General features: G+C 42.6%; 1 protein-coding gene across 1 annotated transcript in view; it reads right to left on the bottom strand.

The window, feature by feature from the left end:
- Positions 1-16,782, bottom strand: part of CD226 (CD226 molecule) — a 126,503-nt gene that overhangs the window by 95,196 nt on the left and 14,525 nt on the right. The window contains exon 3 of the mRNA XM_069728941.1: positions 6,251-6,604. Coding sequence (XP_069585042.1) covers positions 6,251-6,604 — 354 coding nt within the window. The remainder of the gene's footprint in view (positions 1-6,250; positions 6,605-16,782) is intronic.

Raw genomic sequence — 16,782 nt, 5'->3', positions numbered from 1 at the left:
CTGTTTCATTGCGTTTGTGACTTTCATCTTTACTCACAGTCAATATATGGGGGGGGCTACCTTTTCCTTTGGGGAATTTCTCTGAGGCAAGGTAGGCTTTATTTTCTATCTCTAGGGCTAGTTAGCTCTTAGGCTGTGAAGAGGCATCTAGGGAGTGTCAGGAACGCTCCACTGCTATTTCTAGTTGTTGTGATAGGATTAGGGGTTGCGGTCAGCAGAGCTCCCACATCCCAAAGCTTGTCCTGTGTGAGTTTAACTATCAGGTCGGTCCGGGTGCTCCTAACCACCAGGTCCATAACAGAGGACTCTGAGACTGACTGGTTCAAGGTTCTCTGGTCTGATGAGACCAAGATTGAGATTTTTGGTGCCAACCACACACGTGACGTTTGGAGACTGGATGGCACTGCATACGACCCCAAGAATACCATCCCTACAGTCAAGCATGGTGGTGGCAGCATCATGCTGTGGGGCTGTTTCTCAGCCAAGGGGCCTGGCCATCTGGTCCGCATCCATGGGAAGATGGATAGCACGGCCTACCTGGAGATTTTGGCCAAGAACCTCCGCTCCTCCATCAAGGATCTTAAGATGGGTCGTCATTTCATCTTTCAACAAGACAACAACCCAAAGCACACAGCCAAGAAAACCAAGGCCTGGTTCAAGAGGCAAAAAATCAAGGTGTTGCAGTGGCCTAGTCAGTCTCCTGACCTTAACCCAATTGAAAACTTGTGGAAGGAGCTCAAGATTAAAGTCCACATGAGATACCCAAAGAACCTAGATAACTTGGAGAAGATCTGCATGGAGGAGTGGGCCAAGATAACTCCAGAGACCTGTGCCGGCCTGATCAGGTCTTATAAAAGACGATTATTAGCTGTAATTGCAAACAAAGGTTATTCCACAAAATATTAAACCTAGGGGTTGAATAATAATTGACCCACACTTTTATGTTTAAAATTTATAAAAATTTAACTCAGCAACAAAACTTTTTGGTTTGTAAGATTTATGCATCTGTTAATAAATCCTGCTCTTGTTTGAAGTTTGAAGGCTCTAACTTATTTGCATCTTATTAAACCTGATAAATCTGCAGGGGGTTGAATACTACTTGTAGTTCTCCAAAGTGAGCTGCACACCTTATTGGATTATACAACATACGGAGAAGAGTTGCCTAATTAATTGATTCCTTGAAAATCTCAACGTGCATTTCTTACCGATAGAAGGTGAGCATAACCACAACTAAAAGATTTTTTTTTTACTGTTGGTAAAAGCGTATTACACTCAGAGGCAGCGCCGCACTTGTCTCTTTTTTTCCCTCTTTTCCTAAACCAGGGTATTTCTAAAGATTTCTATGCCCATGGCATGCAATGTGTGAAGAGATCTGCAGACTCAGCCATCTGTGGTTCCCAATGGTCAGTTGGGTGCTTTGAGAGTTATGATGTGGGGTAAAAAGGGTAATTGGGGTGCTACCACTGAGGACTGTACTGTGTGTGAGGTTAAGGTGGAGGAAGAGGAATAGAGGCCACTTGATGCAGCACTTGCAATCTACTGGAGCAGATGTTTTTTCTGGCCCTCATCTACAAAGTGTACCGCTGTATGGCTGCCAAAGAAAGGGAGCGGAGTTGCCCGTCCAGTAACAGAAGTTGTAAAGATGCTGCACAATTGCTCACTGCAGCAAAACAAACTGACTTCTCATACCTCATATCATACCTGTGCCACAACCCTAAACAGCTATTCAGTACTTTCAATTCTTTCCTGCGTCCATCAGCTCCCCCTCCCTCTCCTCACACTCCTCTCATCTCAACTGAAGACTTTGCCTTACCACCTGTGAACTTGACACAATAACATCCTACCTCATTCCAAACTTTACCACAGTCTTCAACACAAGCCTAAACCACATCTTCACCCTGTCACTAACAACTAGTGTCTTCCATCCTGATTGAAACATACTTTGATCACATCCATCCTCAAAAAGCCTGGCCTTGACCCATCCTCTGTGTATAGCTATCGCCCCATATCATTTCTCCCCTATGCTTCCAAACTACTGGAACAACACATCCATTTTGAACTATCCTCCCACCTGTCCTCTTGCTCCCTCTTTGACCACTTACAATCTGGCTTCAGACCGCATCATTCCACTGAAATTGCCCTGACTAAAGTCACCAATGACCTACTAACCGCCAAATGAATGCAACACGAGTTTGTCCTCCTCCTTTTCCTGGATCTGGCATCTGCCTTTGACACAGTGGACCATTTCCTCTTACTACAGTCTTTCTGATCTGTTGACATTACAGACTTTGTTGGATCTCCTTATACCTAACTGACTAGTCTTGAAAGATAGGAGACAAAAAAAGCGCAAATAGGGTCTTATCCCCAGGATTGTTCTTAATCAATTGTGAGAGAACTGCTCACCTGGTTGTACACAGTACAAGCTTGTAGTTGTCAGCTGCTGCAGATCCACAGGTCGGCGTTGCGACCTCTCAGAACCGTTATAATAAATGAAATGTGGATTACATCCGCGCTGCTGCGACAAATAATAGATCCAGATATACTGTTAGGGTGTTCGGGTGGTTTATTCAACGCGTTTCGAAGCTCAAAGGCTTCTTCTTCAGGAAGTTTCCACACAAAGATATCAATTGTGTGGAAACTTCCTGAAGAAGAAGCCTTTGAGCTTCGAAACGCGTTGAATAAACCACCCGAACACCCTAACAGTATATCTGGATCTATTATTTGTCGCAGCAGCGCGGATGTAATCCACATTTCATTTATTATAACGGACCTAACTGACAGGATATTCAGTGTCTACCACTCACAGTCCACCTCATCTCACCCCATATGTGTCTGTGTCCACCAAGGTTCAGTTGTAGGACCAGGAACTATGCTTAGAAGGCGCACGCACATGCTCCCTCCCTCTTAAAGGGACCCCCTGCATTGACCTAAGGTATTCCCATCCTATAGCAGGATGCCACCTTCCATTTAAGGCTTCTCCTCCAATATGGAGGTGGCTGAGTTATGTTGTTAGTTTGCCTTGCAAGCTTGCTAGTTGTCAGGTTCCCCAGGTCCACCTGTCTCCTTGTCTACCCTGTACCCATCTGCTCTTACCTGTCTGCGCCCATTTGCTCATACCCATCTGTGTTCTTCTGTCCATCAGCCGGTCCAGATTGCACCTGCCAAGACCATCTGTCTAACATCCAGTCAAGCCCGCACCTGCCAGTGCTTTTCTGTTCCTCAGCTGGTCCCATCTGCACCCGTGGTTTCAGAGTTCCTACAGTGCCTGCCTGCATTTTTCATCACTCCTTTGGGCCATAGCAGCTTACCCGCTGTAGAGGGTCAGCTGCCACCTTCTGTAGGTCAGCCATTGAGTAGTGCCTGGTGCCGCCTCTTTGTCCCTCCTTGGGTCGCAGTTTTTGCCTGCAGCCACTTGTCCAAGTAGGGATTTGGTAGGCCAACCAAGTTACGCCCCTTTTCAGGCTTTCAGAGACATATGGAACAGTGATTCCACTACCTTGCCCATTACAGTCTCCATCTGCGGGGTTGGCTGTAGTGGAAGAGGTGTTGGTACCCGCTATACCTGTCCTACTCTATTGCAATTGATGCCACTTTGTTGGTGTCTGCCACTAATTTTTGTAAATGTGTAGACTCCTGGTTGGGTCTCCTTCATGCGTGTTGCCTGTAGCAGTAGGACTAAAAGACCGTCAGGCCTCCACTTCATTGGAGTCAACTACCCGTGTTACTATTAACTATCATGTTACTAGATTTTTCTGACAATAGTAGTCTACAAAATTTATATGATATTTGTGCCACCTGAGTGTGGCTTAGTATGAAAGCAGGCTGAGCTGTTACATGTGATATCAGGGCTCCCAGCACAGGAGGCCTACACCGATCCCTCACCCACCTCATCTTACTGTGACGTTCAATTGAAAGCTGTAAATGCTGTCCCAAATCCTGATACTTCATGCTTGGCTGATTGCTGCAGTGCCATGCTACAATTTGTACTGTGGGTGAATTGAGGCCACTTTCTTGGTGTCTGTCCCTCATTTGATGAGTTTTGGCAGCATTTGGGGCCATTATAAGGTATTGTGTATGCGTTTTTTTGCCTTCCATTGATATGAATGGTGTTCGGTTATGTTCAGCGAATATTCAACAAATTAATCGGCTAATACTGCAAATTCGGCGATCGTAATCCAAACCAAACATTGAAATATTTGCTCATCTCTACATAAAATGCATTACAGGCTTAGAAATGTCTTCACTGAAGAACATCTTAGGAAGCAACTTTCTCCTAAATGTTGAAAAGTTTTGTGTTTATGGAAAGATATATAGAAACTTAAGGAAAAATATTTTAATATATAAAGATTTGACATACTTAGCTTCTGGGGCTAACTATTGAACTAATAAAAATCTAATATAACCAAACACCAAGTAAGAGCCATATATTATTACATACATCAAGGATTCTTGTACAAATCATGGACCTGTTTTAGCCTGACATGAAAAAAAAAATGTTAGCTCTCATCGATGATCAAGGGCAGACATGGTTCATATAGTAAACTTTAAGATTAATTGTTACCAAGTGGAAGATATTGACACAATGTCTAATATTGCAAAATAGTTTCAAATAGCAAAAGAAAAACTAAGAACCTTAGAATAAATAGAATAAAGGTATTATATTTACTTCTGTGGTTATAACCACTGTATATATGATGGTTCTTTTGTCTGCCTTGAAGATGTTGATAGATAAACAATTTCAATTCAGCTGTTTAATGTCAGAGATGATTTAGAACACTTCATAGGTTCCCGGAGAGAAGTATGACTCAAATCCTGAGTAAAACCCAGAGCATAAAAGTTCAAGTTAAGGCAAAAAGATAAAAGCGGTGAATCATAATTCTAAAGATTGAGGTACAGAAAGGCCCTCAGAATTCTATTGTGAGAGAAATAAAATGCTTTTTGCTATCCTGCAACTCATCCACTCATATAACATATATTACTTAACAGGAAAAGATCCGGAAACTAAATGTCACCCTGTTTCCAACTATGTATTGGAAAAATTGAATTAAGAGTATGGAAGTGCAAAGCTTCCATTCATAGACAAAGAGACTTGTGCATGACTTAGTCGAGTGGTTTACGGTATAAAACTAAAAGGGTCAAGCATAGGAAAAATGAGTGTCAATACCAGACTAGCTGCAGTGCCAAACAAAACCCAAGGACACAAAATGGCAGGTTTCAAGAAAAGCAGAAAAGCCTTTCCTATAATCCCTAGACATCCGTTTTACCTATGATCTATTGTTTAAAAATAGATAAGTTTTTGTTTTTCCCTTTGATCTGCTTTCATTCCCGCAGTCCATGAATTATTCCTGCTTTTTTCCTGTTGACAGCCACATGAAGGTTTCTTGTTTTACAAGATGACTTGCATCTTTTAGTGGCATTTGAATTAAAAAGGCAAAAATGGCAAAATCTGTCAATCTGTTTTGGTTTAATTTTTATAGAGTTGGATATGTTGTAACAATGACATGTTCGCTTTATTCTATGGGTTAGCCTGATTACAGGGATACCAAATGTAAATTTTTATAAAACAAACACGTAAAAATATTTGTTTTGCATTATCACAATACAAATATCTTGGATGTTGGGAAGGGGTTCAAATATGTAATGTTGTTATCTCTACATAAGTTTGATATTATTTTACCACATTGCTGTAAGGGAATCTTTTCCGCAAACTACTATATTATTACAACCGAGTAAGGAGCACAACAGCTGTGCCAGCGCCATCACTTGAAAGTGTTATACAGATGACAATACATTCCAATGGTCAAAATGAAACATACACTCAATAGATACCATAACACCAAATTAATTTTATAGACAAACAGGATTTCATCTATAAGATCATCAGTGCTTCTGCAACACAATGGATGGTTAAGCCAAGGGCCTGAAAATGGCCCTCAAGTCTTCTGCATTATGAAGCTTCATTTATCAAAGTTATGGCCCTTAGAATATAATATAATTATAATAGCCCTCAAAATTATGTAAAACGAAACCCCATTTTTTTACCCTTCCAAAATATGTACCCAAGAAAAGTGTCACTAAAAATACAACTTGAACCACAAAAAAACAAACTCTTATACAGTTAAGTTGATGGAAAAGTATATAACATTATGGGGGTCTGAATGCAGGGAACAAAAAAAAAAGATCTAACATTTTAAGATATTAAGTATTCCAATAAAACTGAATAGAGAAAAACATATATTGAAGACCTTACCTATAGTTTGTAGTTGTACATTAACAGAAATAGTATGGTTCTTGACATCTAACCAAAAATGGCACTGATACAGTCCTCCGTCAGTAATGGCAGCTTGGTGTAATATTAAAGTAATATTTTGAAGGTCTGAACAGTTCACAAAACTGCGATTAATAAAATCAAATCCGTATATTAGCAGTCTTTTTCCATTCAGTGGATGCTCACAATATGCAACTAAGTCCTTCCTCCCATTTGCAAATTTTTCCACAGTCACTTTTTTCACATCTCCCATTAAGGTGTTTAGGAAGTTTAATGACATCCTAGTGTTTTCTCTAAATTCCTGATCAGATGTGAGATCAGTATGGCCAAAGTCATCTACAAGGAAATATCAGAAGTAAAAGTAAATAAAATGTAATTAGCATAAATCATTAAATCACTTTATTATGGATGGAACACATAAAATCTTACAGGAACTATACTTCTAAGGCTGGGATTATCTTTTTAAGCTAAGATTTATACTTCTTTTGGTGATTGATGATGTGGGCCACTTAGAAGTTCGCCAAATCTTGCTTGCTTAATAACAATATAAGACATTAGCAGCTTCGTCTTGTCCACAATTCTGAAGTCTACCCTTTTTTCTAGTCATTCTAGTTTCTTCTCTGATGCATTAAAATCATCCTAATTATGTCAGAGAAATTTTGGAGCTTTATAAATTACTGGCTGCTCTGAATTAAATAGAAAAGATCAAATATAATGAACAGATAATGATACACAGAGAAAGCTAAACATCATTTACAGCTGTACATTTTTTCCCAAAGTTACTGGAAATTTTATTCGATCTTGCAATTATTTCAAACAAACTTTTAAAGACTCATTGATAAGGTTATAAAACCTCTGAAACCTTCATTCAAAACTAGAGCTAACTACACATGAATTCTACCTGCACCTGAAAAAAATACTAAAGAAACCCCTGAGCCAGAAGTATGTCGTAAAAATAGTCTAGAGGTCTAATAAGTGATGACATGCTAATTTAAGAGCATAATAGAATATGTGATTGTTTTATGTGTATGTTAAAGGAATATGGGCCCCCCAAACTGTGTAAAATTCCTAATATAACAAACTCAGTAGTTACTCACCCTCTGTGGGTCCAGTGCCAGAAACACACTGGTGCTCAGGTCCTGGGGCTTTGGTTGAAGCAAACATCACGGCACTTTTGGAATTCCAGTGGTGCTGTGTAGGAGTCTGCAGTCTCCTCTGCTAAGACAGAAAGCGCTTCCTGTCTTAGCAGTGGACACTGCAGACTCCCACACAGTGCGCTGCCACACAGACCTCCTCTAATTTGGACCCATAATATGGCTTCATTTCTGGGCACATGATATGGCCCCAAGTCTTGGCCAGGCTGCGAGTCCATCACAGAGTGGTCTGTAATGCCAGTAGTTAAGGTAATTAAACTCATCAGGATTTTAAGACCATAACAAGTCCATTGAAATGCACCCATATTATGTTTCTATGAAATTGGCTTTAGAGACTGCCTCAAGTTTGGCATCCCAGACAGTTCACTCTTTTCACATTGCAACCACATAGCTTATGTTTGTTCATTCTTTCTGTAGAAGGGAAGTGCTCCAAAATATATCTTTACGTAGAGATGTGTTCAGTGATATATAATTCCTCAACATGTGCTCAGTAGCCCCCTCCTCAAGCTGGTATATCAGGTTTCATTTAGGACTTAGGCCAGTGGACAATAGACTTGTGACCTCATCCCCACACACCTGGGGCTGGACACACCTCTTCTAGCTGGACATTAAAGGCTCAAGATACGTATGCTCCACCTCTTTTGCTGTGCCTGCATGCTGGAATGATGATGGACCCACATTGCTTAAGTATACTCTGTATCCCCTTTTCTTAATAGGCCCAGTACTATTCATTAGGGTTAGCAAGCCATAGGTGGGAGGGCTGATATTGTATGTGTGATTTGGTTTATCGGGCAGTTAATTGATTGTTGTGATATTACTGGTTATTGTGGGTTATTACTGTGTGATACTGTTGGGATTCCCCAAATTTCCACTGCCAGTGTTGTGTGACTAATGTGCAGAGAGTGTGTGCCTTACAGACACAACTGGCAGAGACCAATCAGCATAACGTGGACAGAGAAAAGCAGATTGCCAGTCTTGAATCACAACTGCTGAAAATGAAAAATCATTGTGTTGATATGGAAGCCCAGCTGATTTAGTCTGGGGCTGAGATCAAAGCTGTGAAGAAAATGGCAGCAGCTAGTGATGCCATTATTAATCAGTGCAGTGTGAAGCAGGATACTAGTTCCCAACTGATTACTAGCCTGAAAAATATCATCAATGATTTTTCAAATGTGGTGCCGACCTTCTCTTTGTCTCTGAACACAAGATCAGATCCCCGACCAATTGTACCCTGTGCAGGGCAAAAAGGGGGGAGTGATGGAACAGGTGAGGGATCAAATATTTTATCAAATTTTGATCAAATAAAGAAATGTATTGACAGGTATATGCTGTCTAAATTACAAAGAAAGTTCAAACGTGACATTGTTAAGAGTGCATCCTTAGTAATGGAAGAGTTTAAAAGTTCCAGACAGAAGGAAGTATGTTCTGTCAGGGCCCCTAAATCAGGCATGGAATGTGTTAGATGTTATGCCTGTGCTGGCTCCGGCCATATTGCCAGGTACTGTAAATGGCCAGGTACAATGAGGGAGAGGAAATATCATTCTGTGAAATGTTTTAAATGTGGTCACTTTGCACATATTGCAAGGAACTGTTACTGCACAAATAATTGTGAGGGGCCTAGCAATATTGTCAAGGAGCACAGGCATTTTCACAGACATAATGGCATTTTCTCTCAGTCTGTACCCAGCCATGGGCAGACTCCTCAAAATGGCCGATTACAACCAGGGAGGCTAGCGAGGCCTTGATGTAAACTCAGTTTTCAGAGTTTCAGTTAGGCCTCTGGTCTTTCTGATTGTCTGTTTTGTTTTAGTTTCTTTTACTCTTCTTCTATTTGCTAAGTTTGCTCTTTTGTAAGTGAAATGTATTGTTAGACCAGTGAGGACCAGACAGGAGACAGAACGGTCTTATCTGAGGTTCATTGTGATTGTAATGATAACAGGATGTGTTAAGGTACCTTCACACATAACGTTATCGTTAATGATATTGTTGCTTTTTGTGACGTAGCAACGATATCGTTAAGGAAATCGTTATGTGTGACAGCGACCAACGATCAGGCCCCTGCTGGGAGATCGTTGGTCACTGGGAAAGTCGAGAACTTTATTTAGTCGCTGGATCTCCCGCTGACATCGCTGGATCAGCGTGTGTGACGCCGATCCAGCGATGTCTTCACTGGTAACCAGGGTAACATCGGTTTACTAAGCGCAGGGCCGCGCTTAGTAACCCGATGTTTACCCTGGTTACCAGCGTAAACGATAAAAAAAAACACTACATACTTACCTTCAGCTGTCTGTCCCCGGCGCTCTGCTTCTCTGCACTCCTCCTGCATCCTGTGTCAGCGCCGGCCAGCCGGAAAGCACAGCGGTGACGTCACCGCTCTGCTTTCCGGCTGACCGGCGCTGACAGTGCAGAGGAAAGCAGAGCGCCGGAGGACAGACAGCTGAAGGTAAGTATGTAGTGTTTGTTTTTTTAACGTTTACGCTGGTAACCATGGTAAACATCGGGTTACTAAGCGCGGCCCTGCGCTTAGTAACCCGATGTTTACCCTGGTAACCGGGGACCTCGGGATCGTTGGTCGCTGGAGAGCTGTCTGTGTGACAGCTCTCCAGCGACCAAACAGCGACGCTGCAGCGATCGACATCGTTGTTGGTATCGCTGCAGCGTCGCTCAGTGTGAAGGTACAATTAGTTGTTGGTTGTTTGCTGTTTTCTATCAGACCCCCTGTGAAGTAAATGAGATTTATTTACTGGTACTTTTTTTTTGTAGCTCCTGTTTTCCATAGAATTCATAATGATAAGAGTAACACAGATCGCAGGATAATAGAGTCACATCCATGGATGCTCTGATTTGTTCCTTGAACTAATATAGGTAGGGAGGTGTGTGTTCACCTAGGCTTTGAAGTTCAGCTGTAAAATTGACTTTGTTTGTTTTCCTGTGCATCTTAGATTGGATAAAGGTTGTTGTTACGTGAACTAAAGGTACCATCACATTTAGCGACGCTGCAGCGATATAGACAACGATGCCGATCGCTGCAGCATCGCTGTTTAGTCGTTGTGTGGTCGCTGGAGAGCTGTCACACAGACAGCTCTCCAGCGACCAACGATACCGAGGTCCCCGGGTAACCAGGGTAAACATCGGGTTACTAAGCGTAGGGCCGCGCTTAGTAACCCGATATTTACCCTGGTTACCTAAAAAAAACAAACACTACATACTTACATTCCGGTGTCTGTCGCGTCCCTCGCAGTCAGCTTCCCGCACTGACTGTGAGCGCCGGCCGGCCAAAAAGCAGAGCACAGCGGTGACGTCACCGCTGTGCTTTTCGGCCGGCCCTCACAGTCAGTGCGGGAAGCTGACTGCGAGGGATGCGACAGACACCGGAATGTAAGTATGTAGTGTTTTTTTTTTTAGGTAACCAGGGTAAATATCGGGTTACTAAGCGTGGCCCTGCGCTTAGTAACCTGATGTTTACCCTGGTTACAAGTGAAGACATCGCTGAATCGGCATCACATACGCCGATTCAGCGATGTCAGCGGGTGATCCAGCGACGAAATAAAGTTCTGGCCTTCTAGCTCCGACCAGCGATGTCACAGCAGGATCCTGATCGCTGCTGCGTGTCAAACACAACGGTATCGCTATCCAGGACGCTGCAACGTCACGAATCGCTATCGTTATCGTTCTAAAGTCGCTCAGTGTGAAGGTACCTTAAGAAAGGCGAAGAAGCATGGACAGATAACGGATGTACACGATGGAGTGTCATGTTATACTGTGTGCTTCTAAGACCTTGAAGTTTGGATGGATAACATGGTTTTGTTTAAGACCTGATGCAGGATACAACTAAAGTCGGTGTACCTTAGCTTTACTTTTAGTTTTCCTAAGGGTGTTAATGTTTTTATGGATCCTTTAATAAGAGTCACATCTATGGATGCTCTGATTTATTGCTTGAACTAAGATAGGTAGGGAGGTGTGTGTTCACTTAGGCCTTGAAGTTCAGCTACCTTAGTTTAACGTTTAGTTTTCCTAGGGTGCTAAGTAGCTGCGAGGGTTGTATGTTACTCTTTTGAATTGTGGAAAACTGGTAGGGGTGTCTGTTTAGGAAACAGAGGCAATTAACTAGGATCAAACTATAAGAAAATTGCATTCATTTTGTGGGGTTCAGGAGAGTAGAGGCATTAGCTAATTACTGGGCAGCTAAAGAAAGGTTAACAGGGGGAGGTCACCCTGAAGTAAAAGTATAAAGAATGAGTGAGTTTGGGGGAACAGGGAAGCATCAAATAAGGATGTTTATTAACTGCACTGGGATATCTCCCAGAGCGTATTGTTCCTTTTGTCCCATTTTAGGTATCTATGTAGAAGAGCACCTATCACTCCAGAGAGGAAGTCTTGACCTTTGCCCAGATGCCCCTGAGAGACTCCAGAACACCCCTCTTACATTTGGTGCCGAGCTGAAACATCTCCTCTCAGATTTCAGTCATGAGGAGGAGACTGTAATAAAACCCAACGCCACTTTGTCCTGCCATTTTCCTCCTGGTCATTATTTTATATATATTGGACTGTTTAGGATCTGCAGGAGGACCAACAGACTGGACACCCAACTGCACAGAAGTCAGGCTGAGAACCATAAACTCAGCCGGTGAAGGGGGTTAAATACATAACAAAAATCCAGTTCTTTACCCTGAATCCAATATATATATATATATATATATATATATATATATATATATATATATATATATATATATTGTACAGTTATATGAAAAAGTTTGGACACCCCTATTAATCTTACGCTTAATGTTTTATAAAAATTGTTTATTTTTGCAACAGCTATTTCAGTTTCATATATCTAATAACTGTTGGACACAGTAATGTTTCTGCCTTGAAATGAGGTTTATTGTACTAACAGAAAATGTGCAATCTGCATTCAAACAAAATCTGACAGGTGCATAAGTATGGGCACCCTTATGATTTTCTTGTTTTAAATACTCCTACCTACTTTTTACTGACTTACTAAAGCACTTTTTTTGGTTTTCTAACCTCATTGAGCTTTTAACTTCATAGCCAGGTGTATGCAATCATGAGAAAAGCTACTTAAAGTGTCCACTTGCAAGTTATTCTCTGTTGTGAATTCTGTTGTCGAGCTCCCTCCTGTGGTCATGAATGGTACTTCAGTGAGTTCGGTCCGTGGGCTCCCTCTGGTGGCTGTGAGTGGAGCTGCTGCTTCTGAGGTTCCTTACACAGGTGACGTGGTTTATCCTTTGGTTGGCTTCTCTATTTAACTCCACTCAGATCATTTCTCCATGCCAGCTGTCAATGTTTTAGCATTGGTTCAGTTCGCTCCTGGATCTGTCTGGTGTCCTGTCTTCTCCTGCAGAAGCTAAGTTCCAGATTGTTATTATTGTTATTGTTTCTTTGTCCAGCTGGTTATCTTGATTTTGTCTTGCTAGCTGGAAGCTCTGGGATGCAGGGTGGCACTCCCGCACCGTGAGTCGGTGCGGAGAACCCTTTTGCACACTCTGCGTGGTCTTTTGTAGGTTTTTGTGCTGACCGCAAAGATTCCTTTCCTATCCTCTGTCTATTTAGTAAGTCGTGCCTCCCTTTGCTGAAACCTATCTCATTTCTGCGTTTGTGACTTTCATCTTTACTCACAGTCATTACATGTGGGGGGCTGCCTATTCCTTTGGGGAATTTCTCTGAGGCAAGGTAGGCTTTATTTTCTTCTCTAGGGCTAGCTAGCTCTTAGGCTGTGACGAGGCGCATAGGGAGCGTCAGGAGCGCTCCACGGCTATTTCTAGTGTGTGCGATAGGATTAGGGCTTGCGGTCAGCAGAGCTCCCACATCCCAGAGCTCGTCCTGTATGAGTTTAACTATCAGGTCGGGTGCTCCTAACCACCAGGTCATAACAGTTCTCCTGTTTGAATCTCCTCTGAAAAGTGGCATCATGGGCTCCTCAAAACAACTGTCTAATGATCTGAAAACAAAGATTATCCAACATAGTTATTCAGGGGAAGGATACAAAAAGCTGTCTCAGAGATTTAACCTGTCAATTTCCACTGTGAGGAACATAGTAACGAAATGGAAGAACACAGGTACAGTTCTTGTTAAGGCCAGAAGTGGCAGGCCAAGAAAAACATAAGAAAAGCAGAGAAGAATGGTGAGATCAGTCAAGGACAATCCTCAGCCCACCTCCAGAGAGCTGCAGCATCAACTTGCTGCAGATGGTGTCACTGCGCATCGGTCAACTATACAACGCACTTTGCACAAGGAGAAGCTGTATGGGAGAGTGATGCGAAAGAAGCCGTTTCTGCAAGCACGCCACAAACAGAGTCGGCTGAGGTATGCAAAAGCACATTTGGAGAAGTCAATTTCTTTTTGGAAGAAGGTCCTGTGGACTGATGAAACCAAGATTGAGTTGTTTGGTCATACAAAAAGGCGTTATGCATGGCGGCCAAAAAACACAGCCTTCCAAGAAAAACACTTGCTACCCACAGTAAAATTTGGTGGAGGTTCCATCATGCTTTGGGGCTGTGTGGCCAATGCCGGCATCGGGAATCTTGTTAAAGTTGAGGGACGCATGGATTCCTCTCAGTATCAGTAGATTCTTGACAATAATGTTCATGAATCAGTGACAAAGTTGAAGTTACGCAGGGGATGGATCTTTCAGCAAGACAATGATCCAAAACACCGCTCCAAATCTACTCAGGCATTCATGCAGAGGAACAATTGCACTGTTCTGGAATGGCCATCCCAGTCCCCAGACTTGAATATCATTGAACATCTGTGGGATCATTTGAAGAGGGCTGTCCATGCTCGGCGACCATCAAACTTAACTGAACTGGAATTGTTTTGTAAAGAGGAATGGTCAAAAATACCTTCATCCAGGATCCAGAAACTCATTAAAAGCTACAGGAAGCGACTAGAGGCTGTTATATTTGCAAACGGAGGATCTACTAAATATCAATGTCATTTTTCTTGTGGGGTGCCCATACTTATGCACCTGTCAAATTTTGTTTGAATGCAGATTGCACATTTTCTGTTAGTACAATAAACCTTATTTCAAGGCAGAAACATTACTGTGTCCAACAGTTATGAGATATATGAAACTGAAATAGCTGATGCAAAAAAAACAATTTTTATAAAACATTAAGCTTAAGATTAATAGGGGTACCCAAACTTTTTCATATAACTGTATATAATAATGGTGTTATATTCATTGTCTTGTTACTGTGTAGTAATTCCATATGTGTGAATATAGACACTTTAGGTGTAAGTCCAGGACTACCTATACATTAACACACTCAGTAAGTGTGTTCATGTGAAGGTGTTCATGCATTTACAGTCAGTGGATAACTCCAACTGTACGTGGATCAATGATCTTCATGTGCATTATGGATCAGTATGCATTATGAATTGTAATATATGTGTTTTGTGTGAATGGGGAAAAAGACTGACGTTCTCTAGGGACAGGTCCCCACAGCTTCTAAGTTATTTGCCACTTTAACCCTAGCAATGGTGAAGTTCGTAAGGGATGGATTGAATGTCGGTTAGAATTAGACTGTGCTTTTGCCACAGCCAACTTAGGCTCACTCCCTACTCCAGAAATTCTGACCTGCCTAGTAAAGATCTGCGTATCTATCTATGGAGGAACCTCATCAACGATCTTCAATCAAGATTACAGGAGAAGTGCCTGATGGAAGTCGTGTCTGATGCATGTCTGATGAAAGTCGTTTCCAGTGACTGAGTCCAGTCATTTCCAGTGCCAGAGTCTAGTCGTTTCCAGTGCCTGAGTCCAGTCATTTCCAGTGCCAGAGTCAAGTCGTTTCCAGTGTCTGAGTCCATGAGGCCCAGAGAAAAAATAAACAAACCTGTGACATCCAGCAGTCTCATCCTCATCATGTCAGACATACTCAAAATCCTGCTGAATCAAGCTATAGGAGAGTAACATGAAGTCTGGCAAGGTGACGGGTGCACACAGGATGAAGTTGACTGACTATGGACTGTGAGGGTGAAGCCGTTCCAGAGTCTGACCAGTCACAACTGGAGAAAGATGGCTTTGGGATGGGCCAATACCTGAAGATTGACAATTAAAGACCAGAACAGAGACTGAAGACTGCAATAAGTCTCCAAGAAAGAAGAAGGTGTACTCGGTGGATAGAGGTGTGGGTTACGGTTAACGGCAGGGAAGAGCTTACGGCCGTGTGGATGATGTCTAGGTACCTAAGTGCAGAATTATGCTTCATTCCTTCCTGAACTGTCATTAGTTATAAATGGGGTTGAGTAAGCAAATAAATCCCAGCACAAAACGTCCCTCAAATATCACTGTCGTGTTCTCGACAACAGGGGGAATGTAGAAGGGAAGTGCTCCAAAATATATATCTTTATGTAGAGATGTATTCAGTGATATATAATTCCCCCACATGTGCTCAGTAGCCCCCTCCTCAAGCTGGTATATCAGATTTCATTTAGGACTTAGGCCAGTGGACAATAGACTTGTGACCTCATCCCTACACACCTGGGGCTGGACACACCTCTTCTATCTGGACATAAAAGGCACAAGACACATGTGCTCTGTCTCTTTTGCTGTGCCTGCATGCTGGAATGATGATGGACCCACATGGCTTAAGTATACTCTGTATCCCCTTTTCTTAATAGGCCCAGTACTATTCATTAGGTTTAGCTAGCCATAGGTGGGAGAGCTGATATTATATGTGTGAACCAGGGATTCAAGCTTCAGGAGGCTAATTTGCATATTCCAGGTGCCTTCTGGGAGAAGCGAAGTCTCCCTAAGCTAGAAGATCGTTGGGTACAGCCGGGACCAGCTGCTTCGAAAGCATCACCAAACCAGGGATTCAAGCTTCAGGAGGCTAATTTGCATATTCCAGGTGCCTTCTGGGAGAAGCGAAGTCTCCCTAAGCTAGAAGATCGTTGGGTACAGCCGGGACCAGCTGCTTCGAAAGCATCACCAAACCAGGGATTCAAGCTTCAGGAGGCTAATTTGCATATTCCAGGTGCCTTCTGGGAGAAGCGAAGTCTCCCTAAGCTAGAAGATCGTTGGGTACAGCCGGGACCAGCTGCTTCGAAAGCATCACCAAACCAGGGATTCAAGCTTCAGGAGGCTAATTTGCATATTCCAGGTGCCTTCTGGGAGAAGCGAAGTCTCCCTAAGCTAGAAGATCGTTGGGTACAGCCGGGACCAGCTGCTTCGAAAGCATCACCAAACCAGGGATTCAAGCTTCAGGAGGCTAATTTGCATATTCCAGGTGCCTTCTGGGAGAAGCGAAGTCTCCCTAAGCTAGAAGATCGTTGGGTACAGCCGGGACCAGCTGCTTCGAAAGCATCACCAAACCGCGCGCCGTACGGCGCGCGAAT

This window comes from Ranitomeya imitator, chromosome 6 (genome assembly GCF_032444005.1).
Source record: "Ranitomeya imitator isolate aRanImi1 chromosome 6, aRanImi1.pri, whole genome shotgun sequence".
NCBI classification, from domain to species: domain Eukaryota; kingdom Metazoa; phylum Chordata; class Amphibia; order Anura; family Dendrobatidae; genus Ranitomeya; species Ranitomeya imitator.
The sequence above is the reverse complement of the archived record's forward strand: the minus strand, read 5'-3'. Positions and strand labels throughout refer to the sequence as shown.